The sequence below is a fragment of the Staurois parvus genome, unplaced genomic scaffold (genome assembly GCF_062004578.1).
Source record: "Staurois parvus isolate SC_StPar_1 unplaced genomic scaffold, SC_StPar_1.0 ptg000090l, whole genome shotgun sequence".
NCBI classification, from domain to species: Eukaryota; Metazoa; Chordata; class Amphibia; order Anura; family Ranidae; genus Staurois; species Staurois parvus.
The window spans coordinates 964,464-990,391 of NW_028317886.1; the positions used below are offsets into that span (position 1 = coordinate 964,464).

The 25,928-nt window shown below is 40.6% G+C and overlaps 1 protein-coding gene across 4 annotated transcripts in view; it reads right to left on the reverse strand.

Moving 5' to 3' along the window:
• LOC149468214 (uncharacterized) overlaps window positions 1-25,928 on the reverse strand; it is a 49,864-nt gene that overhangs the window by 11,905 nt on the left and 12,031 nt on the right. The window contains exons 2-11 of one of the 4 annotated variants that reach the window (XM_089670349.1): window positions 24,598-24,684; window positions 18,841-19,074; window positions 15,927-15,949; window positions 14,515-14,654; window positions 13,505-13,590; window positions 13,316-13,423; window positions 5,978-6,623; window positions 5,771-5,872; window positions 5,079-5,126; window positions 4,887-4,975 (exon numbers count right to left, since the gene is read on the reverse strand). In XM_089670349.1, the coding sequence (XP_089526475.1) occupies window positions 4,926-4,975; window positions 5,079-5,126; window positions 5,771-5,872; window positions 5,978-6,623; window positions 13,316-13,423; window positions 13,505-13,590; window positions 14,515-14,654; window positions 15,927-15,949; window positions 18,841-19,074; window positions 24,598-24,684 (1,524 nt within the window). In that variant the 3' untranslated portion in view covers window positions 4,887-4,925. The remainder of the gene's footprint in view (window positions 1-4,886; window positions 4,976-5,078; window positions 5,127-5,770; window positions 5,873-5,977; window positions 6,624-13,315; window positions 13,424-13,504; window positions 13,591-14,514; window positions 14,655-15,926; window positions 15,950-18,840; window positions 19,075-24,597; window positions 24,685-25,928) is intronic. The other 3 variants (XM_089670352.1, XM_089670350.1, XM_089670351.1) reach the window with 3 other exon arrangements.

A 25,928-nucleotide genomic window follows, 5' to 3' on the forward strand; every position in this document is an offset into this window, starting at 1 on the left:
CAGCCAAAAAATATCTATATACAAAAAGTGTCATACTATTTAATAAATGAATAAAACTTTAAAACTTACCACAATGTGCAAATGATTATATATAAAAACTCATACCACAAGGGAAAAGGCATCACACTATCAACCACTTTCCGACTACTCACAGTACTTTTACAGGCGGCAGCTACAGGCAAAGCAACATACTGGTATGTCACTCTGCCTGTACTAATCCAAAGGGATGCTGCGCTTCCCCCCGCAACTACTGTGTTCACAGGACACAGCAGAATGAGGATCCCGGTAATCAGGAGCCGGTGAATAAGTGATTGCCATGATAACAATGCTAGCAAAGCAGTTATGAATCAATCTGATTCATAACAGCTTTGCTTCTGTTCCTGGTGAGCTGTGATTGGCCCACAGCTCTCACATGGTACATGGGCCAATCACTGCACCCTGCACCATGTGACCAGCTGAAGCCAGTCACAGATCACTGTATTATGAACGGTCATGAACTTAACCCATTCATGACAGTTCAAAGGCATTGCTGAACAATATTTTTTATTGCTCCTACAATGATTTGTGTAAAGTAAAAAAAAAAAGAAAAAAAAAAAAAAGGGCGCAAAATAATTAAACACCGCCCCCTGCTCACACGCAAAGGCAAATACAAGCATCGGTCCACTGTTGGTATATAAACAGATATCACTGTGCATGTCAGACCGAGGGCAGTAGTTCTAGCACTAGACCTCCTGTGTAAATCTAAAATGGTAACCTGTAAAGGCTTTTAAAACATTGCCTATGGATATTAAAGATTTACATAGTTTGTCGTCGTTGCACGGATATACACAATTTTAAAGCATGTCATATTTGGTATCCATTTGCTCAGCATAACATCCTCTTATAGTTTTATCAAACAATAGGGCAATATATTGCGTTTTTGTGCATTAAAATTAAAAAAAAAAAAGTGTATTTTTTTTCCAAAAAATGAGCTTGGAGGGAAAAAAAAAAAAATCGTACGTAAATACCGTGACAAAAAAAATTGCAGCATCTGTTTTCTTCTGTAGGGCCTCTACTAAAAAAAAAAAAAAAAAAAAAAAAAAAGGATAAATGTTTGGGGGGTTCAAAGTAATTTTCTAGCAGAAAATGTAATGAACGTGTCAGAAAAGGCTTGGTCTGCAAGTGGTTAGAAGAGTTTTCTTCTCAGTAGCATTCAAATACTGTAAATAAAACAAAAAGGCTACATTGTTTCTATTATAAAAATATAACATTTTGTTTAATGAATAAATTCTAGGCATGGATACATTCTACATCCAGCTTGGGCCAATGTAACCATGCATATACCATACCACTTGCTTCTCCGGGTCCCATGCATTATTTCTTTGCATAGTGGAGCTAATGCACCAACTCATTATGAGTGACTGTGGATATATTTTGTCAGCTATTTGCATTTTATTGTTGCCCTTTAAGTGTGGTTTGAGAATTTATACACAATCATTTGTATTACAAACTTTAACCTGATTAATTTAAGAAATGTTTACATTTTTTTTTTTGGTTGACAGAATGACACTTTTTCACACACATCTTTGGTTTGTGAATATATATCTATCTCTCCATCTCACACATATATACACACTCTCACAGAAGTGAGTACACCCCTCACATTTTTGTAAACATTTTATTATATCTTTTCATGTGACAACACTGAAGAAATGACACTTTGTTACAAAGTAAAGTAGTGGGTGTACAGCTTGTTTAACAGTGTGAAATTTGCTGTCCCCTCAAAATAACTCAACATACAGCCATTAATGTCTAAACCACTGGCAACAAAAGTGAGTACACCCCTAAATGAAAATGTCCAAATTGGGCCAAATTAGCCATTTTCCCTCACCGGTGTTATATGACTCCTTAGTGTTACAAAGTCTCAGGTGTGAATGGGGAGCAGGTGTGTTAAATTTGGTGTTATCACTCTCCCTCTCATACTGGTCACTGGAAGTTCAACATGGCACCTCATGGCAAAGAATTCTCTGAGGATCTGAAAAAAAAAAAAATTGTTGCTCTACATAAAGATGGCCGAGGCTATAAGAAGATTGCCAAGACCCTGAAACTGAGCTGCAGGATGGTGGCCAAGACCATAGAGCAGTTTATCAGGACAGGTTCCACTCAGAACAGGCCTCGCCATGGTCAACAAAGAAGCTGAGTTCACGTGGTGGTTCAGATGGTGTCAAGTGTGTGTGGCGGCAACCAGGTGAGGAGTACAAAGACAAGTGTGTCTTGCCTACAGTCAAGCATGGGTGATGGGAGTGTCATGGTCTGGAGCTGCACGAGTGCTGTCAGCACTGGGAAGCTACAGTTCATTGAGGGAACCATGAATGCCAACATGTACTGTGACATACCCAACATAACGACCCCAAACACACCTCCAAGATGACCACTGCCTTGCTAAAGAAGCTGAGGGTAAAAGTGATGGACTGGCCAAGCAGGTCTCCAGACTTAAACCCTATTGAGCATCTGTGGGGCATCCTCAAACGGAAGGCAGAGGAGCGCAAGGTCTCTAACATTCACCATTATTATTATACAGTATTTATAAAGAGCCAACAGTTCGCTCAGCGCTGTACATTACAAACGGGGACAGAACATGCGACAGTACAATAACAATACAATGCGATACACGAGGGGTTCGAGGACCCTGCTCTTTTGAGCTTACAATCTAGGAGGGAGGGGATAGTGGTACAGGAGGAGATAGCTTTGGGGGATGGAGTGGTAGGAAGAGTGGAGGAGGTTGGCAAATTAGCAGGGGGTGGGGTAGGCTTCCCTGAAGAGGTGGGTTTTCAGGGTGCACCTAAAGGAGAGGAGAGTAGGTGATAGTCTGTTGGGTTGGGGCAGGGAGTTTCAGAGGATGGGTGAAACCCTGGAGAAATCCTGGAGGCAGGCTTGGGAGGAGGAGACCAGGGAACTAGACAGAAGGAGGTCTTGTGAGGAGCGGAGTGTGCGTGTAGGGTGGTACTTGGATATTAGGTCGGTGATGTAATTTGGGGCAGTATGGTGGACAGCTTTGTACGTCAGTGTTAGGATTTTGAATTTGATCCGTTGCGCAATCGGAACCCAGTGGAGGGATTGGCAGAGGGGGGTGGCGGAAACAGAGCGGTTGGTAAGCTGAATGAGTCTGGCTGCCTGATTCAGGATCGACTGAAGCGGGGATAGCCTGTGATGTCGTCATAGAGGAGTGGAAGAGGAATCCAGTGGCAACCGGTGAACTCCATGCCCAAGAGGGTTAAGGCAGTGCTGGAAAATAATGGTGGCCACACAAAATATTGACACTTTGGGCCCAATTTGGACATTTTCACTTAGGGGTGTACTCATTTTTGTTGCCAGCGGTTTAGACATTAATGGCTGTGTGTTGAGTTATTTTGAGGGGACAGCAAATTTACACTATTATACAAGCTGTACACTCACTACTTTACATTGTAAAAAAGTGTAATTTCTTCAGTGTTGTCACATAAGATATAATAAAATAGTTACAAAAATGAGAGGGGTGTACTCACTTCTGTGAGATACTCTATCTATCCATACATTTGTGCTCAAAAGTTTACATACCCTGGCAGAAATTGTGACATTTTAGCATTGATATTGAAAATATGACTGATCATGCCAAAAAATGCTCTTTTATTGAAGGATGATGATCATATGAAGCCATTTATTATCAAACAGTTGTTTGACTCCTTTTTAAATCATAACAGAAATCACCCAAATGGCCATGATCAAAAGTTTACATACCCTGGAATGTTTGGCCTTGGTACAGACATACAAGGTGACACACACGAGTTAAAATGCCAATTAGAGGTTAATGTCCCACATCTGTGGCTTTCTAAATTGAAATTAGTGTCAGTGTATAAATAGTCAATGAGTTTGTTAGCTCGTACGTGGAAGCACTGACTAGGCTAGATACTGAGCCATGGGGATCAGAAAAGAACTGTCAAAATTCCTGCTTAACAAGGTAATGGAGCTTTATAAAGATGGAAAAGGACATAAAAGATGTCCAAAGCCTTGAATATGCCAATCAGTACTGTTAAATCACCTATTAAGAAGTGGAAAGTTCGGGGATCTCTTGATACCAAGCCAAGGGCAAGTAGACCAAGAAAGATTGCAGCCATAATTGACAGAAGAATTGTCCGGGATTAAAAGAAAAACACACAGGCAACCTCAAAAGAAATACAGGCTGCTCTGGAAAAAGATGGTGTGGTTGTTTTTAAGTGCCTCATTTTTTCTTGGAAGCCTGTACATCATCATTGCACCTGTGATCAGCAGATCACAGGTGAAGTGTCAGTACACTGTCTGCCCGTACCTCAGATATGGGCAGGCAGCTACTGCAGTCCAGGAAGCTCAATGGACAAAGAGCACTCACCAGCACCCTCGCAGTACATTGAGAACTACAACCTGTGAGCCGCAAAGGCTGACAGTACTTGTAGGCATTCATTCAGAGGAAACTGTGAATTAATGTCACGGCCTTGTGGGCAGAGCCCTGCGCAGCATTGTTTCAAATTGTGACAGCGAGCATGGGGAGAACCCCCGCCTGCTGTCACAGGAAGGGGTAGAGGTTGTAGCTGCTGGAACAAGTTACATATTCCACCCTAAAATCAGGTAGAACATGTAATGTTCCAAAAGGTAAATTTATCCTGCTGATCCAGTCAGTAACAAAGTATCTTAGGGTTAACCAAACAACAATCAAGCCACTTTTGAAGCAGTTAGAGCAAAAGATTTTTTGACAAATCTGATAACGTTTTACATAAATGAATAAAACCTGACCATTGTAAGCCCCCGTCACAGTTAAATGGTTTGTCTCAAGCCTTCAACTGCTACTGGACAGCTTGGTCTATTAAAGAAAGTTGATATATAAACGGACTTACTGGCTGGATCAGTAGGTGAAAATACAGGAAAAGAAGCCTTTAAAAAAAAATAAAAATGAATGCAGCCTCCACATCTAAAAATTGGCAGTCTGCAATAAAAAAAACAGTTTTGTTTTTGCAAGTATTTAATCATTTGACTTTTCAGGTTTAAGAGTACATCTCTCATGGTAGAAATATGTTAGCTGTTCTTACTGTCTTTCTTCTGCAAACTCTGGTCGCCTGGATTCTGCTGTTCCTGGTCTGCAAAAAGAATAGATGACTAAATATTTGCTGCATACTTGTTTCAGGTGCTGCTGCTTTATAGAGGCAAGCTAATCAGTAAGCTATGGCAGCAGCAGCAACTGTCACAGTTCTTTTTTTGGTACGCCCACTTTAAACAAAAGCTATAATAGTTTGTTAGTTTTTATTTATTTTTTTGAAAGCTTAAAAATAATTTTTACTGTTGGACAATTGATTTCCAATGATTTAAAGAAGATTGCTTAGGCTTGGTTTGCAAAGCATGCTAGGCCTTCCAGTAGAAAACGGTCTGTGTAAAAGATTTTCTGACTTTTTAAAAACTTATACGGATTTCCTTCTGATAGAAGGATTGGTCCCGCCTTTGACCCATTCATCTGTGTATGTGTTATCTAGTTTCCTGCTGTTCAGATCTGTTTACAATATCCAGTAATCAGTCTATTCACAGCATAGCAGTAAGTCTGAATAGACTCGAGATTGCCATATTTTAGCTGCAGTGGCAATTGTTAATAAGCTGTATTAAATATCTACCTGACAAAAAAAATAAAATGTACACAAATACATAAAAACATTACTAACAGTTTAATTTTTAGACGTTCACAAGCATATATCTCATGGCTAGCACATTATAGTGCCTGATGAGCCATCACCTGTACTGTTAGATGGCCTGGCTTGTTCGGTCTCGTCTGCATCTGAGTTAGCATCATAAAATTCTTCGCAACTGCTAGATTGTGCAGCATGGTCCTCCGGGGCTGCAAAAAAATTGGAACATTTTAAAATTGTTCTCTATAAAAACACAAGACGTTACAAATCTATTGTATAAGACAACCATAGGAAAAAAAAAAAAAAAAACTTACATGACTTATCTTTATTTCCTTGTGCTTTACACTCCAGCTGGCTGAATGGATTGTAAAACGGACATGTAACTTTGGTTTCAGTGGGGTCCATTTTATTGCTAAAAATGAAAAATGGCTTGCTTATAGATGATTCAGCATTTGCTGTGGTCTGTAAAAATGATGCAGTCTTTGGTTTTTTCCACGACTTTCCATTTTTGCTAGGCTTTGTTAAATCTGTGGTATCCGACTTACCCAAACAAAAGCTTGGAACAACCTTGGTTATATTTGTTTCTTTCAGAACTTCAGTCTCTTTCTGAGCCTTATTACCAAGGGTCAGGTCATTGGCTACTCCTTTAAAGGAAAAGCGCACAGGTTCTTTGGCCCTAACTGCGGCACAGGTCGGGAACTTAAATAAAGCTTCCTTTTGAGGCTCCTGTGCAATCTCCATTTTTGATTCAGTCTTGGCAATGGTTTCTTGTGTATTTGTAATGCTGGAACAGGCCACAGAAAAATCTGATCTTCTAATTTTAGCACTTAATCTATCTGCTTCGGCCGTTCTCAAGTTAGGACTGTCTTCAACATTAGACAAAGCCTGCACTTTTCCTTCAGGCAAAGAAACTCCATTTTCCTGTTTGACCGAGTCCTCGTAATATTTATTTCGAAGTTCCTACCGGAGAAAGCAAGGCTTCAGAACAAAAATTCTTAGGTTATATAAAAACAAAAAAAATTATATATATATATATATATATATATATATATATATATATATATATATATATATATATATATATATATATATATATATATATATATATATATATATATATATAATATATATATTTTTTTTACATGTTATTTGTGGCAGATCTTCATAAATCACCTAGATCCATAAAAGCATTATGCACAGGTAACGCATCCATTTATAGGCCAATGTAATAATACATATTAAGACTGTATTTTTCTATCATTATTCATCCATTGTTAGTCCAAAAATAGGATTTTAGACTTGCCAGTAAAATCCTTCTCAGACAAAAATTAAAGGACACAGGATTCTAGTCTTATACTATGGGATATGCAGAAAACATTGACACTGGCAAACAAAGCTGCAAGGCCCTATCACCACCTACAGCAAGCCTCACGGACTGAATCAGAAAAAACAAAGGGGAGGGATCGGTGTACCAAATCAATCAAAACAGAGGGGAGGGACCTGCATCTGGTAATGTAATGCGGAAAATAGAATTTTATTTTCTGAACCTTACATTTCAGGACAAAGAATCTGAGGGTTGGGGTGTCTAAAAACAATGCAACTGAGGAGTGGGCAACACAGCAACAAAGTCAACAGGCATATGTAACAAACAGGAAAAGGGCTTGAAAACTCAGAGAAGCCCAAAGAGCACACACCCAAAACTGGCATTGGGCCTGAATATCTCCTTGGAAAAACTAAACAAACATGTTATCCAATGACCAAGTAGGCAACCTTGCAAATCTGTGAAATAGATGCCTGTTGTTGAAAAGCCCACGAAGCACTGACAGATCTCACGGGAATGCACAGAAAACATGTGCATCCCCGTGCGGGTAAGAACACCCCTTCATGGAAGTACATTTTAGTAAGCCCTGTGTGAATGAGGCCTAAAGGGAAGAAAAAGACCCATTAGAAAGATAGAAGGCCTTAATACAACCTTATTCCTGTGTAACCACAAGAAGGACTCTTTACAAGAAAAAACACTGCTAACTCAAGAGACTCACCTCGCAAAGGTAATAGCATCAAATTAAGGCAACCTTATAAGTATCGACAGAGGAATCTCCTTGATAGGTTAAAAGAGCAGCTTCTGATGGACTGACAAGACTGGGTTGAAATCTCAAAATTTCATAGGTAAAAAAAAGGTACAGAAGCCAACTGAGAAACACCCTGCACAAGGCTTTCACCAATGAAGAGGCAGTCTTCGAACAAGGACAGCTACAGCCAAAAATTGACACTTGAGGGCATGCAAGAGTATCCACTGATGCAGACCAGATGGGAGGAAAAACAGATCTGTCCCAGAGAGGTGGAACTGTCCAGCCTAACACCAGGAGAAATAAGCATTTCAAGTGCGATGGTAGACTTGGAGGAAGTTGAAATTCTAGATTTCAAATCATGGGAATGACCAAATCCAATAGGGTTCCTGTCCCTAGGGACCTGGGCTTCAACGCCAAGTGACTAAAAAGATAAATGATAGATCAGTCCCCAAGACATGAAATCTGGACTCACCAGGAGGACCCACAGAGAGCCTGCCAGGAGTCTGAGTATGCCTGAGTATGACATCCTCCTGAGTCAGTTTGGTGCAATGGGTATCACCAGAATACCCTCCATCTTGATCCTGAGTAGTAGGCAAGAAGGAAAGGAAAAGAACAGGCTGAACTTGTCCCAGATCGTCACTAGGGCATCCATTGTGAAAACTAAAAGATGCCTAGACCTGGAAACAAACCTGCTCAGGTTTGAACCTTCGCACCTGGTGGTCTGAGGCCCAAGTCTGGCTTCATCCACTGGCATCCCCAACCTGTGACAGAGAACTTGAAACACCTCTCAGTGAATGGACCATTTTCCTAGATCCAGATGTTAATGGCTGAGATCTGCGTGACAATTTTCTCCACCTGGAATGTGCATAGTGGTCAAGGCTGGTACATGGAGTCCTGCCCATGCCAGAATTTCTAGAATATATATCTGGAGACAGGATTACTTTGATGATTTAGTTCCCTTGAACCGAGAGGGTATCTAGGACTTCTCTCTAGTCCAATAGGCTGACATCTGTCATTAGTACATTCCAAACCAACTCGAGGAATGTTTTCTCAAATTTCAGCACCAAAACTTGTGCCCCACCATGCCAGGACAAGCCTGACTGCACCCTCCTGTCTCATGCTGCTGGAATGTTGAGTTGCAATGGCCTACAGTGAAAAATGGGCGCATGGAACTGCCTCGAAAAAGGACACCATTAGGCTGAAGACCCTCATGCAAAGCAGAGGGTTGACTGGCTTCTGAACTGCACAGTCCAAATGCAGGAGAAGACAGGAGAAGATAGGCTGGGATTTATCCAAGGGAAGGGAACAAAAAAAAATTAAAAAAAAAACAGGACCATGTCTAAGGCCAGGCCCAGATACCCCAAGAAATGTGGCAGTTCCAATGCTGAATTCAGAAGATTCATGATCCACCCAAATTTTTGCAAAGTCAGTACAGTCCAATGGATGTTGGCTGACATCTGAGGCAGCGATTTCCTCAGAAGGTGGTTGTACCAATATCCCACTATGGGGATGCCTTGAAATCAAAAGCAGAGCAAGAATAGGGGCCAGCATCTTGGTGATGACCCGAGGTGGAGTGGACAGGGCCAAAAGAGCAGAGCAACAAATGGTAATAATGTGTAGCCACATCAAATGCAGGCAGAAATAATGGGGACATACGAGCACTGGTCTTGATGTCCAGAAAGGCCAGTATTTCTCCAGGATGAAGGGAGATGTTGGCACAGGGTGGATTCCAAACTGAAATTTAGCACCCAGAAGATACGGAAAACCTTCAATTCCAAAATGGGGTGGGGATGCCACCTTTTCCTGTGGGGATAGTGAACAGGTTTGGGTAGAAACCTAAAAACCTCCCACTCTGCTGGGGAAACTATGACCTCCCAAGAGAGAAGATGCACCAGAGCAGAATGAAGTTACGCTAAGCACACAGGGATGAAGGCAGAGACCAAAATTCCAGGTTGTGGATACCGTGTCTTGGACAAAATAGGAAATGTTCATAAAAAATTGTCCAGGGGTGCTTAAAAAAGTGTTCCCATTGAAAAGCACAAATTTGAGCAGGGGGACTGCGCTCCTTACAGTGTTAAAACAATGGGCACTCGTAGGGATGGCAGAAGGATGAGCCACCATCAGCACTCTGTTGCCAAAATTAGTGCAATGTCACAGTCAAGTGAGCCATTGTTCTAGGTCACATTGTTACCCTTTATCATGGAGACCTAGTAACAATGAATACAGCAATATTAGAACATATACATATATAGTAGACCTACAATAACCAAAAGAACACTCCTTGAGAAGTCATGACATCAAAATCCTGACAACCTCCCACCCAAAAAGCAAGAACTGTGATCAAAGAAATAGACGCAAAGTAATATATATATATATATATATATATATATATAAATAAAATGCAATATAAGCAGCGATACTAAATACAAGCAAAATGTAAAGCCTGCAAATAAATATGTGCTCATGTAGGTACCATTCACAAATGTCCTACAAGAACCTAAGAGTACAGATGTGGGAGTACTGACTAGCAATCATCTAAAAAAAACACAAGAACGAGAAGGCAGTATTAAGCCTCTTGGCTGTATTGCGAAATGGACCACAACCAGTTTGTTGAGGTACAAGTTCTTGGCAGTGGCTTTCTGTTCTATCGCCAATATATTATCACTGTGATATTTCATTGATTTTGAAAGGGTTGATGGTTTTACCTACATTGGGGAGGGAGCAGGGATGTACGGGTGCCACCTCAGTGCATGGCTTGCCAAGGGGGCACTCACAGGAAGGAGAAGACCGCTATTGTGAGAAGTCGATTGACAGAAACTTTTCATGAACAGGAACAGCCATATACGGATTGAAATACAGATGGTTCCTGCTGAACCAGCCGAATTTCAATCCATGTATGGCCAGCTTAAGGCCAAGTAAACTGACAAAGTAAACACTGTGATAGGATAATTCTGGCAAAACAGAGTGATAGCTGAAAACCTGCTATTCTACCACAACTGCATATGACTGAATAGCTTTCCTAACTCACACCAACAAATTTTTACTTTTGGCTCGCATATTCAAGAGAACCTGAAATGGGAGAAATAACATGGCTGATGCCACTGGAAGCTGGAAAATGAACATGACATCGCTATTTCAGTGAACTTCACTTGTTTCCAGGTCCTGCATTGTGTGGCTGCTCTCCTGCATTGCCAATAAAAAAGTTTAGCCACTTGGCACAGACACCTTTCAGAGAATGCCTTGCATTTCCTGAACGAATGCAAATCATTATGAGGTGTAGAGGCAAGGTGGTGATGTCACATGCACCACCTCATCTAATAAGAAAACGCATTTCATTCATTCAGAAAACGGCATCTGTGCTGAATCAGCCAACGTCCTGTTTTCACAATGCATCAGACCGGCCGCTCAGCACAGGACCCAGAAGCTAGTGGAGATTACTGGAGTAGCAGTGTCTACTTTGGTGATTTCCAGCTTTCAGGGGCATCGGCCACATATGTCATATACATAGTTGCACTTTTCCAAGCTAGAGTAATGTAACTACAGTGAGGAACAGAAGTATTTGAACACCCTGCGATTTTGCAAGTTCTCCCACTTAGAAATCATGGAGGGGTCTGAAATTCACATTGTAGGTGCATTCACACTCGGATTTCCTGAATTAAAAAAAAAAAATTCTGTCTCTCATTGTATGATTTTTAAAGAATTTGTCTTGCACTGCTGAACATAAGTACTTGAACACCTAAGAAACAGCAAGAATTCTGTCTCTCAAAGACCTGTTATTGTGCCTTTAAAAAGTCCACCTCTACTCCACTCATTAATCTAACTTAGTAGCACCTGTCTGAGCTCTTTGAAGACACCTTTCCACCCCACAGTTAGTCAGACGCCAACTACTACCATGGGCAAGACCAAAGAGCTGTCAAAAGACACCAGAGACAAAATTGTAGACCTCCACAAGGCTGGAAAGGGCTACGGGACAATTGCCAGGCAGCTTGGTGAAAATAGATCAACTGTTGGAGCAATTGTTAGAAAATGGAAGAGGCTAAAGTCAACTGTCAGTCTCCCTCGGACTGGGGCTCCATGCAAGATCTCACCTCGTGGGGTATCACTGATGATAAGAAAGGTGAGGAATCAGCCCAGAACTACAAGGGAGAAGCTGGTCAATGACATGAAGAGAGGTGGGACCACAGTTCCAAAGGTCACTGTCGGTAGAACACTACGCCATCATGGTTTCAAACCATGCATTGCACGGAAGGTTCCCCTGCTCAAGTCATCACATGTCTAGGCCCATCTGAAGTTTGCCAATTACCATCTGGATGATCCAGAGGAGGCATGGGAGAAAGTCATGTGGTCAGAGGAGACCAAAGTAGAACTTTTTGGTCTAAACTTCACTCGTCATGTTTGGAGGAAAAAAGAAGGATGAGTTGCATCCCAAGAACACCATCCCTACTGTGAAGCATGGGGGTGGTAACATCACGCTTTGAGGGTGCTTTTCTGCGAAGGGGACAGGACGACTGCACTGTATTAAGGAGAGGATGAATGGGGCCATTTATTGTGAGCTTTTGAGCAACAACCTCCTTCCCTCAGTCAGAGCATTGAAGATGGGTCGTGGCTGGGTCTTCCAACAGGACAACGACCCGAAGCACACAGCCAGGATAACCAAAGGAGTGGCTCCGTAAGAAGCATATCAAGGTTCTGGAGTGGCCTAGCCAGTCTTCAGACCTAAATACAATAGAACATCTTTAGAGGGAGCTGAAACCCCGTGTTGCTCAGCGACAGCCCTGAAACCTTACAGATCTAGAGGAGATCTGTGTGGAGGAGTGGGCCAAAATCCCTGTTACAGTGTGTGCAAACCTGGTCAAGAACTACAGGAAACGTTTGACCTCTGTAATTGCAAACAAAGGCTTCTGTACCAAATATTAACACTGATTTTCTCAGGTGTTCAAATACTTATGTTCAGCAGTGCAAGACAAATAAATTCTTTAAAAATCATACAATGCGATTTCCTGATTTTTTTTTTTTTTTTCCCTAATTCTGTCTCTGAGTGGGAATGCACCTACAATGTGAATTTCAGACCCCTCCATGATTTCTAAGTGGGAGAACTTGCAAAATCGCAGGGTGTTCAAATACTTCTGTTCCTCACTATGTATAACTTGCTGATGTCTGGAATCATACTTTCTTATGGTGTTACAGAGACATGAATTAGAGATGTGGTTATCACCAGGACAAGCTTTCATGGACAGCAATAAAACCAATGTCAGACGTTCAGGGCCTTCCTCACTCTACCAATAACACGCTTTCAGCGTGGGGCTTCAAGGGTTATGACACCCATATAATAGCATAGTGTAGGGTGAGGGTTTAACTACCCACTTATTCGACCATTTGATGAATACTACTAACTACTTGCTTCCATGCTACAGCTGTGACTGATATGATTTTTGTTTTTTTTTTTTAAACAAACATGAATAATATTTAGCGAGGTGATCACTGCTTTTATCCCTGGACTTTTAATAACACAGTTAAATTCTGTGCAACATTGTCAATGATTAACCAAGTATGTATTATAAAAAATATTGAGAGCAATATTACCTCAAAGCTCAAGTGTTTATACTCTGGCATCTCTGTTATAGATAACAAGCGAATGGCCAATTTTTGTATCTGACCTTGAAGATAACAGAGCTCTTGACTTTGGACAGGCTGTAAAATATGACAGTGAACAGTGTGCCAGATATTCACACATAACTGATCAATGAAGTTATCACACTAGCGGATACTTACAGAATATTTCTCAGCAGGTGTTTGTTCATGTTTCCATATTTTAGGTAAGGTTTTAAATGAAATTCCATTAAATTTAGGCTGAGAAACTGTAGGAAAAAAAGCAGGTATAAGCAACAATTACCTGATTATTTCTTATCCTAGGTCCAGAGAACATAAGATTGACACTGGGAGCACTGGAGGACAGGAAATTAATACCAAACATATACTAATTCTTTCACTACATTTGTAAAAAAAATTAAAAAAAAAAAAAAAAAAAGAAAAAAAAAAAAACAAGAAGGGTAGCTATATGCTTTAATAACTAAATACTGGGTAAAACATTAACTGCTGCTGAATTTACTAGCATGGATAGAGCCTTACCTGGTTTTCACTGGTGGATACTGTATCAACTGTACAATATTAAACACATGTAGACATTTTGTATGAATGGGCGGTCCTACAGCCGAAAGTGGGCTCAGGACATTCTGCACCAGAAACATGTTGGAAAGTATGCCAGGGTTGAGATGTTATCAGAAGCTAGGATTATGGACAGGTCTTGTCGAGTGTGCATTGTAATCTGGCTCCATTAATGCAATGGATGAGCCACATTGCTAACAGTTTATACAAGAATTTGGGGTACAATTTCAGAGGTGCATGTTAATCTGGCTCCATTAATGCAACAGAGGAGCTACATTGCTATGCATTTTTTACATGAACTAAGGATAACCTTAAACATTTCCGAAACTGTCCTCAAAGTTTTTTGGCCATATTTCAAAATTCTTACTCCTCGGTCAAGTGCAGACTAGAATTAAGAAGGAGACCACAAAGAGCATATCATATATGGAAATCACACTGTCAGTACACACTTACATTCTTCCCAAAGCAGCTACAAGCAGTTAGGCTCAGCCATCTTGTAATAATGGTTACATCAGTAGTCTGATTACATCTTACTATAAAGATCAGAGATGCAGATACACATTGGAACCAAAAGCATACATTTAATAAAGACAAGAGATATTGCCGGATGTGCTGACCATTAGAAGTGCATGCTGTAATATTCACTGCAGCAATAGCATCCAGAACTGTCTTGAGATCCATATGAATGAGCTCTGGGTTTACTACATCTTGATCATGAGAGGCTGTAAGTTCCATCAGGTCAAGGTTAGAGGTCATTCTGTGAAGATATTAATATTGGTCAAATATATTAAGATGATTTTGTTAATTATTAAAAAACCCTTCTTTCCTCAGAGAAAGCAGATATGGTGTTGGGCTTCATAATAAATTCCTTTTAAACAAGGAAGACTGTCTTGATTTCTTTACAATGCCTCCTGCCATAAAAAGATTTAGGCTATAGTGTGTAAAGGTTTAGAACCCTTGTCAGGTTCCTAAAGCTTTTTATGATCCTGCTGGGGAAATTTTATCACATTTCTTACACGTTCACTGGATCAAGACTGAGAACAGCCTAGGCAACTGGGACATTTATGGCAATAAAAACACTTTAGTACAAAGTAGTTAAAACCTCCATCAGGTTTTTTTATTGCCATGTTCCCACTGGGGCGAATCTCATAACTTCAGGGGGAAATTTCTCCAACAGGGACAGAGCAACAATAAATACCCAACAGATATAATACTTTCCCTCTATATCCTACTCATGGGGGGGGGGGAAAGCTAGCTTTCAACGAGAGACCTCGCTAGTTACCTCACTGTGAGTGGTTTCATTAATTTCAAAGTCAAATGCAAGTGAAGTTCCAAACTATGCATGTGCATGCTAGTTCAGGGTCGGCCATCTAGAAAGCTTGCAACCGTTGTATTTATGGAACCACCAGGCAAATAGCATATTTAGGAAAGTTCAGCAATGACAACCTACGTATTCTTTCACTATAGGTTTTCCTTAACCACCTGAAGACCAAGCCTTTTCTGACACTGTCTACATGTACAAATCCGTATTTTTAGATAAATAATTACTTAGAATTTGGACAGGAGGGCTTCAAGATATGTCTTTACTTTTTTTTAAATTTTTACACTGTCACTTTGAAATTTTTTTTCTTGATCACTTTTGGCTCCGATAAATAGTACTGGGATGATGCGCGTGTTTGCAGGCATCATCCTGGTATGATCACTTAAAAGTCCAGCAACGTACAGGTACGCCGCTGGCGCTCAAGTCGTTATCATAGACATCAGTCCAAGTAAAACAAAAAACATAATGCTACAAAGAATTTAATACTTTCATTGGATAATTGTTCTAATTATCTTTTGCCTTCTATGGAATTTCTATAGAATTTCTCCTCACATCTATCCAGATGTCCTGCATGTCCCAAAACATGTACGTCTGTTGACGTAGCTGGCACTCGTGAAATGGGTATAGATGGCATAAAAAGCCATAATAGTGAGTTTTGTTTACCAACATTACGATTAAAAAACAGCAACAGCAATCATTTCTACAGACCTTTTATTTAGACTGCAAGCCATCTGAAAAAGAAAGAAAGTTTGCAATGTAACAGAAGAATCATTTAAAGAACAGCAAGGACAGAACATAAATACCCTTGGGTACAAAACATCGAGAAAATCTGACACAGTGGTGGTACACCCACAAATTTAAAATTAAGGAGAGACAACGGAGGGCAGCATGAAGTAATCCTATGAGTATTCAGTGTAAAGTGCTAATCGGCCAATGTTTTTCAATTAAAGTGAAAGAAAAGCCTTATGCTTAAATACCGAATATGCTTAATAAATCACAGTTTTTATACATTTATTTTGCAGCATTCAGTGCCTGTCACGTAACTTCAATCCCTCTACTTTTTGAGTCTAAGAGCAGCTGGTGGGCATGTTTAGCAAGGGATAGTAAACGTCACTTTCAGAAGTAACCCTGATCCTTTGTAGCCATTGGGCATGACAGTATAGGAGGAGCTGATCATAGGTTTCCATCAGTGATCTCTCATGAATGAGCAGGCAAGCATTCTCATTCATGAGCAAATTAAGTAATAAAAATAAATGCTGGCAGAAGGTCCAGTGCATATATGCAGTTGTACACAGGCTTCCAATCAAGACTGGCTGGGGGAGAAAGGTGCTGGTTGCAGGGGAAACTGTCAGTGTAGCTAGAAGTCCTCCCATGTGTCAGCTGAACTTACAATCCCATTGCCCGCTGTAGCTTATGATCCAGGGGTCAAATCCAGGTGCAGAAACTAACTAACTGGTCTGTGTGTAGAGAAAATTAACCTAAGCAGGTTGAAGGCTCTGGGGGAGGGGAAAGTCGAGCAAAGGATCACATGCTGCCTGCTGTGCATGAATACAACAAAACTGCTGCAAGACCGCACCTGTTCCTGCACCTACCTGCACAGAAAAATGGGCCGTGGAGTACTATTAATCCTAATGACACCCACAGGCACTGGAAACTGCACTGCACTATGCAGTTTCCCTGCAGCCACTTTTTCTGAAAAAGGTTCAGGGACCTTTTCCCTGAATTTTCAGTGGATACAGCAACCCATTCAAATGCAGCCACAAGGGAACAACGCATATCTAGCCTTAGTAAATGGAAGCAATGTGAAAAATGCATTGTTTTTATTATTTTAAAACACAACAGGTTTGGACAGTTAGTACTGCTGAATCCATTTTAAATCATATTTATCCTGAATGCAAGGATCTCAAATATGGGTCATTTTACAAACACATGATGGGAACAGCTGGGTAATAAGTACGCAATTTTTAAATTGTATGCCATTTCTCATACCGTGGTCATATTATATATACACACATATACATACACACACACACAATGGTCTTAGCTCACATGAAATGAAAGCAATTGTAAAGCTTTTTTAAACAAACATGTTATACTTACCTGCTCTGTGCAATGGTTTTGTACAGAGCTGTCCTGAGCCTCCTTTTCTAAGGTCCCCTTCCAACAAGCTCAGCTCCCCCTCCCTTCCCAGTGCCCCCATAGCAAGCAGCTTGTTATGGGGGCACTTGTGTGTGCTTGATCCCAAGTCAGCTCTGTACATTTATTGACGCACACAGCTTCACCCCATCCCCTGCTCTCAATATCTGACTCTCAGCCAAGCTTGTGAAAGATGGGCGAGGGGAGAAGAACTGCTGCAGACAGGACAGCACTGGATCAAGATCAGACACAGGTAAGTGTTTTGAAGGGGCGGGGGGGCTGCTACTACAGTTAGGATTTTTACCTCAATGCAGAGAATGCATTAATGTAAAAAAACTTTTACTAACTTTAAAATAGTGTGGTTAAAGTGCACCAATAATTAAAGAGGGAATTTTATAGATTAGAGCTTTGGAACTGATGAAATGGGTTTGCGGTTTTAATTTTTAAAGTGCAAAACCTTTAAAGTAAATAAAATAAGTAAATATAAATTAGCAAACATATTTCTAGCAATCACTATGACAAGCTGCTGTGGTGCTGTTAATTGGTCCCTGAATATAACTATGCAACGTTTTTAGAAGTGTATTGTAAGTATATTACAAGTGTTTTAGAGCTTCAAGCATTTTTGTTTAGCCAACAAAAAAGCACTAAGTGGAGGAAATTAGGGGTGGAGGGCTGCTGTTTGAGCAGAAAGTGTGACAAACCGCTCCTTAAAACGCCCAAGTCACACATTTTCAGAGGTTTCTAATGAAGAACACTTGTAATCTGCCAAAAGAAGCTCATGTACTTTTTTGAGCAACAGGCATGCTGTTTCAGGAGACAGCACATGTGAACTGGGGCCATTGAGATAAATGGGATTTGGGTTGTTGAGCATTTTAGAGCTGCAAGCTTCAAGCAGAAAATCGCTCGGGTGTGAATGCAGGCTAATATACAGACATTTGTTTTGGAATTAAAGTCATACTAAAGCTAAAAATATTTTTTACTTTAATGCATTCCTTGCATTAAAGTAAAAAACATTTTCTATTTTACTGCCCCCACCACTTTGCTTTGTGTAGGGGAAGAGAGGGGAGAATAAATCAAACACTGTTGCATGACTGCATCTATTCCCTCTTCTCTTCCTCTTTACACAGAGACTCGAGTCAATCAAATGCAGTGAGGAGTAAGTGGGGGGGGGGGGGGCAGCGCTAAGTCCTACTGTTTAAGTCTATGAAGTGCGGCTCCACAGACACAGCTCGGGAGCACATAGACACTGTGTGCCTCCATAGCAAGCGCCTTGCTATGGGGACACGCAAAGAAGAGAAGGGGCCAATATTGATGGCGGGGAACCCAAGAAGAGGAGGTTTGGGGCCGCTCTATGAAATATTACTGCACAGAGCAGGTGAGTATAACATGTTTGTTATTTTATTTAAAAATAATGATAGTGTGATCTTACAGGAAGCATCTGCATTTTTAACTCAGTTGTATAATAATATACAATTTTAAATATTACCTGAAGAAAGCTTTTTGGTTCAAATTCATCCACAAGGCTTTCACAATCCTTCAAAAGGCTTTCAACTGTGATTTTTTGATGAGCCATTGCTGTCTTACGTACTTCATGCCGTTTTATAGCAGTAGTTTGTTGCTGTTTGATAAACTCCAAACACTGTTTTTTCTTTAAATCCAGAGCCTTATATGTTTCATCAAATGCTAAATTAACCATGTCTATGTTCTTCCTTAGTGTATCCTAGATATAAGCAAACACAAAACACTTGAAATCATGTCTTCCTGAATAAGCAACAGGAAATAAAAAGTATTACACCCACACTTCAAGCCGAACAACCTCTTTCAGTATACTGTATATAAGAAGGATTTGTCTGAGATTTCAGAAAACCACTATAGAGCAGAGGAATGCGAGTTGTACTCAGGATGCCTTTAAAAGACCATTAAACATGAATATTTATACTTCAGAAAAACTTTGCAAGTGTTCCTTGTTTAGGTAATGTTTTACTTAAAATATCCCTCTTCAAAAAGGGTCTATGCATGCTAAACAAAAAAAAAAAAAAAAAAAAAAAAAAAAAAAAAAAACCAAAAAGGGCCGTTCTAAAACCCACTTAATTCACAAATCAAAAATAGACAAGTGGCATCTTATTTATGCTAATGTAGCCCAGTAGCGTAACTTTTTTTTAATAAAATCAATCCCAGTAAAAGAAGATTATACAGAACCCATATAAATATAGCACCACATATGTGTCAAGCTTACCTTTTGTCAGTGTCATGTCCACTGAAGGGCAAAGGAGGCAAAAATAAAAGTATACAAATTGGCATGTTTTAACTTAAAATATAAGTGGAACATAACTGTGGACATGGAAATCCAGTGAAGTAAATTGGAAAAACTACATTTATAGGCTGAGCTGTATATGAGTGTAACAACCTACAACAACCAGAACAGCTTCCAGCTGTTTGCAGGAATCACAGACAATGGTCAAATTTCTGATTGGTTGCTATAGAGTCCTTCCTGTATATGGCCATTGTTTTTTTTTTTTTGCTACAAAATAAGCCCACCAGTATGTGGCATGCAAACCATTTTATACATGGGAACTGCCACATAAAAAGTAGGAGTGACATTTATCCCAAGTACTTGTATAGTAGAAAACAGCAATGCACAGCATACAATTCAACTCAACATAAAAATATCGAATGTGGGGTAAATGCCACACATTTGTTAAAATAGTGAGCTAAATACCACAAAAAAAAAAAAAAAAGAGAAGATAAATCATTAAAGTCACTTTACAAAAAAAAAATAAAAATATATAAATATATATATATATATCACACACATTTGTTATTTATCACCTGGTGTTTGCTGGCAGCATTTTAGAAATGTACAAAACAATTAGAGGAACTCTGCACTGGCCAGAAAGTGAAAGGTATACAACGTATCAGTGTGAAAATGTTCTCCTCTGAACTCAGGAATGAAAATAAATGGTAACATTTCATCAGAGGGAGATGGTTTTGTGAATGACAGCACACTACGTTTTCATACTTTCACAATATTACAGAGTGCCTTCTAGGGCAGCGTTAGCCGAAAAGAAACAGCAAAAATAACACAAAACAAAAATATTTAAAGCACATTTGGTAAATAATGCATTTTTGTTTTAACAAATTGACTACTTTTTAGATAAACACTTCACGGATTATTTTAACTCAAAATTCATGTGGTATGAATTGACCCAATATTGTATAATTTCATCGTGTTACATTTGTTTTCATACATTTCATACAAAAATAACTTTTCAATAAACGTTTTTATAATGAATATATACTGTATGTAAAAATATTTACTTTTTTTTATTTCCTGTGCAAAAATAAGGCCCCATTGCCCTCTAAGGAGGAGTGTCCATTTACACCTGCTTGTATCTGATTCATTAAGCTAAAACAGACGAACGGGGATCTGTTCCCCATTCGTCTAGCGGATCGGATCAGATGGCAGTTGGATGTAAACGGACAGGCTGTCCGTTTACATCCAAATACCCACAGAGGAAAGCAGGCTGTATCCATGTCTGCTCTGCATAAGCAGAGCAGACAGCGGTCATCCACCTGCTCAGTGGGGGATCTTTCCATTGGTGAGAGTCCATCTGGCTGAAAGGGGCCTAACTATTATATCCCAGCAAAGGTATACAAAATACTAAAAAAACTGCAATAATTATAAGAATTTCTTGAAACATTAATGCACAAACACTTTTTCTCAACACTTTTTTTTTTTAATACGATACAGCCTGGGAACATTTTTTGGCCAAAGTTCTCTATGGCGACAAAGCTGGAGGCTCAGGATACTCATTCTGCTACCTGTATTTCAATTGGCTTGCCATGCAAATAATAATTGGCACTTCAAAGTGTACCGATTTGCTTGCAGAAAATCTTCTATGGTGATCACTTTGGTGGCAGAATGAGCAAAGATTAAGGCTAGGTGTGGATAAAACCTGTAAGTGTGGTTGTTTACATGTCATTCTGATAAGATGCTTCAAATGAAGGACTTTGCTATTTTTTTGGCATCTTTGACAGTTGATAAAACATCTACTGGGAGAGAGGTGTTGGCATGTACCACCTCAGACAGTGGTCTCAAATCAGTTACAGGGGGAAGCATGGTTTTACTCAAAGAATATGTAAAACCAACATTTCATATTCCTGTTCTCTTTGTATCGCTTCCTCCATCTGAAATCCCTGGTGTTCCTGATAGTCACTCTGCTTTCCTAATAAAAACTGACCACACTAGGGAGGATAGCAGAGCATGGCCAGTTCTCTAGCTATGCGGTTCTTCAATGATCAAACTTGTCCTGACACCTCCCCTCCCCGCCAGTGTACTGATGTTTCTCCTCTCTCACCACCACCTATGTAGCTGAGAACAGAGGGAATGTGATTAAAAAAAAAAAAAAAAAAAAAAAAAAAAAAAAAAAGGAGGTGGCGGGAAAAAGTGGAATTTATTATGTTTTTTTTCTATACACAAAAGGTTATATCTTTAGGGTTTACATATACATTAAAGTGGACCTGAACTGAAAAATTAAGATTTGATGCGTTAAAGGAAATATTTGGATGCCTGTATAAGATATGCACAGTGACTAGCATTTTTCTGCACCTGATCAATGCAGGTAGTGTAAACGGGCTCTTATAAATGTGAATTGTTGCCCAGTAAAACATTAGAAGATTTTTTTTTCCTTCTTCATTGGGTATATGTAAGGATTTACAATCACTTTAATGCAGGGAATGAATCAAAGAATAAGTAAACCCAACATTTCATATTCCTGATATGTGCCTGTTGTACCATGTACTTGTATGAAAACCTATCAAGTTCTCTTTGTAATGCTTCCTTTTTGTGAAATCCCTGGGGTTCCTGCCAGTCCCTCCGCTTTCCTATTAAAAACTGACCACACTAGGCATGAGAAAACAGCCTGGTCAGTTTTTCTGCCTGTGCTAGGAACTCAGCCTGCACTCCTCCAATGATCCTGACACACACCCCTGCACAGCCTATTACTAGGAAGATCAGTGTAATGCCGTTTCTCCTCCCCTTGCTGTTATGCAGGTAAGAACAGAGGGAATGTGATTTAAAAAAAAAAAAAAAAAAAAAAAAAAAAAAAAGGGGGGGGGGGGTGTAGAGGTAGTTCTGTTTTTTATATGTATATACAAACTGCTTCATAGTTGTATATCTGCAGTTTGAGAGTTTGAGATCTAAGGCACTGCTGCTCCTGGCTGCTAGTTTCACAAGCTTTGGCAATATCATCATTGCTGTGCTGCTCACTGTTATAGCTAAAGGCTCCAATATTAGGAAGCAAAGTCTTTCCTCTTATTAAGATTGTCACCTCCACACAGACACATGGCACAGAATAAGGCATGTTAATTCAGCAGTAAAGCAAAGACCAGCTGCAAGTAGACCATATTTTTTGGGGGCACAGCTTCCAGAGTTCAGTTCATAAAGCAAAAAAAGCAGCTCCCTTCTCTTCCAACTTCCGGCTAATGCAGAGATCTTCTTAGGCCCCTTTCACATGGGTAAACCGATTGGGATCGTCTTGTCTGTTTCTGAGGCAGACCCAAATCGGACCATACATTGTTCTCTATGGAGTGGTGGATGTAAAAGAACGTGTCTGTTTACACTTGCCTGCATTCGATCCACTAGAAACAGATGAATAGGGATCCATTCTCCATCCATCTAGCACAGGGGTCCTCAAACTACAGCCTGCGGGCCACATGCGCCCCGTCGAGGCCATTTAACCGTCCTGCCGGCAGGGGCGTATTTTCCGCGAGGATGGGGCACTATTCCTCCCCCCCACTGACACCGATGGAACACTATTCCTTCCCCCACTGACACCAATGATGGGGTACTATTCCTCCCACTGACACCAATGTTGGAACACTATCCCCCCACTGACACCAATGACGTACTATTCCTCCCACTGACACCAATGTTGGGACACTATTCCTCCCACTGACACCAATGTTGGGACACTATTCCTCCCACTGACACCAATGTTGGGACACTATCCCCTTCCCCCACTGACACCAATGTTGGGACACTATCCCCTTCCCCCACTGACACCAATGTTGGGACACTATCTCCTTCCCCCACTGACACCAATGACGGGGCACTATCCCCCCCCCCCCCACACTGACACCAACAATGGGGCACTATTCTTCCCCCCACTGACACCAACAATGGGGCACTATTCTTCCCCCCACTGACACTAATGATGAGGCACTATTCCTCCCACTGACACCAATGATGGGGCACTATTCCTCCCACTGACACCAATGATGGGGCACTATTCCTCCCACTGATACCAATGATGGGACACTATTCCTCCCACTGATACCAATGATGGGGCACTATTTCTCCCACTGACACCAATGATGGGGCACTATTTCTCCCACTGACACCAATGATGGGGCACTATTTCTCCCACTGACACCAATGATGGGGCACTATTTCTCCCACTGACACCAATGATGGGGCACTATTCCTCCCACTGACACAAATGATGGGGCACGATTCCTCCCACTGACACCAATGATGGGGCACGATTCTTCCCACTGACACCAATGATGGGGCACTATTCTTCCCACTGACACCAATGATGGGGCACTATTCTTCCCACTGACACCAATGATGGGGCACTATTTCGTTCCATAAGACACACTTGGGGAAAATGTCTGTGCATCTTATGGAGTGGCCGGCCCAGTATTCCCACCGCCGTTGTATGTCCGCAGTCTCTGGTCATCTCCTGTACTGTGTCTGCATTTGTTCATAGGTTTTTTTTTTTCTTTTTTTGAAACTATAGTCCGGCCCTCCAATGGTCTGAGGGACAGTGAACTGGCCCCGTTTAAAAAGTTTGAGGATTCCTGATCTAGCAGAACAGATAACAGTTGAATATAAATGGACAGGTGTTCCGTTTACGTCCGACCGTCCATATAGAAAAGCAGGCAGTGTCTGTGTCCGTTCTGCAAGTCACGGACTTATCTGCCCGCTCAGTGGACAGATCCCCCGCTGAGCAGGCAGATCCACTGCAGGAGTCTGCCCCAATGACAAAAATAATTGCAAGACTGTAACACAGCCATGTTTGCACAGTACTACAACTGTTAACATAAATCATCACAAACCAACTCTTATAAAATTTTGAGAGAGCAAAACATGACCAGTGTCTCGGTTCCTGCTGACATGTACTTTCCACACTAAACAAGTGAAAAGAAAGAAAAAAAAAAAAAAAAAAAAAGGGCGTACCTTTACATCCTTTTCATCATCCGACGTGTTCTTGGTAAATCTTTCATGCATTTCTCTAAGTTTTTTTAGGCTGTTAAAAAAAATCAGCTATGGAGAAAAGAAAAACATATAAGTAACATGCAAGTATCCACAAATAAGATATCCAATGGCAAGTTAACCTTCCCTCCACTGTCACAGTACATAATTAATGTCATCATCAGTATACAAAGAGGAGGTCTTACAAAATGCTATTCTAGCATACACATATATTCACAAATTCTCATGTATGACAGAGCATAAAGGTGCACCTCTATGAACGTGTAACTTTTCAGCCGAGCAAATGGTCTCATTGGCTTGTGATTTATTCATATACTGTGTTCAGATGGAGAACCCACAGGATACTGCATTTGGGATTCTGCACCTCCCAGTAAATACATGTATCTTTCAGAGAACGTATGCCTGACATAGCTGTGCTTGCAGAGAAGGTCCCATCCTTCTTCCAGGGACCCAAACAATGAGATGGTGGACTGAACCTTGCTCCAGGTTACTCAAAATCAATCTACTTGGGTGGAGTGGATCTTCAAGGTCTTATTGGTCTTTTTCTGATTATTTTAGTGATCCTGTATTCACAAAGGCAGGCAGGGAAGATATTGGAAGGGAAGATTCAGCAAAGTACCTTTTTAGTTTAGCAACAGTCACTTTAAAGTAAACCTGTGTTTTGCCTATGATGAGCAAAGCAAGATATCTGCTTTAAAGTGTGATCCCCTATACAGAAAGCCTTGTTTATGCCGTTTCACTTTTTTGAGCTTACACAGGGCTGACGGACTCTCTCCCTGCCACGATGTGTCATGACTGGGCTAATTACCAAACCTTAACATGAGAGGAAGCGCTGAGTGTTTTCCTTGTTCTTGGTGGCTGTACAAAACAATGGATCAGTGAAGGAAATGTGTGTGCTGCTGGGGTGGGGAGGGGGCATTAAAATAAACCCTTTGCTTTGAAAAATATCAGAGAAGGATGGCCAAATTTCAGTTACAGCAACCAGAGATGGTTCATTTGTTTTTGTTTTTTGTTTTGTTTTTTTAAGAACAGCAGTCTATGGCCAACCCCAAGGCATAGTTCACCTTTACCAAAAAATATTCCTATGCAGGGAAGGGGTGCCTGTAGGTAAAAACAAACTCTGCAGCTTTGACCAAAGTTGAATAATACCCTTGGTGTAGGCAATTTACGTACCTCCTGAAGCCTGGCCAAAAAACTCCCAGAAATATCATTCGTGCTGCCTTGTTGCTAGGCCATTACTGAGACACTCCCAGGTGTTCACCTTCACCATCACAGGAGGGAGTTTTTTCTATGAA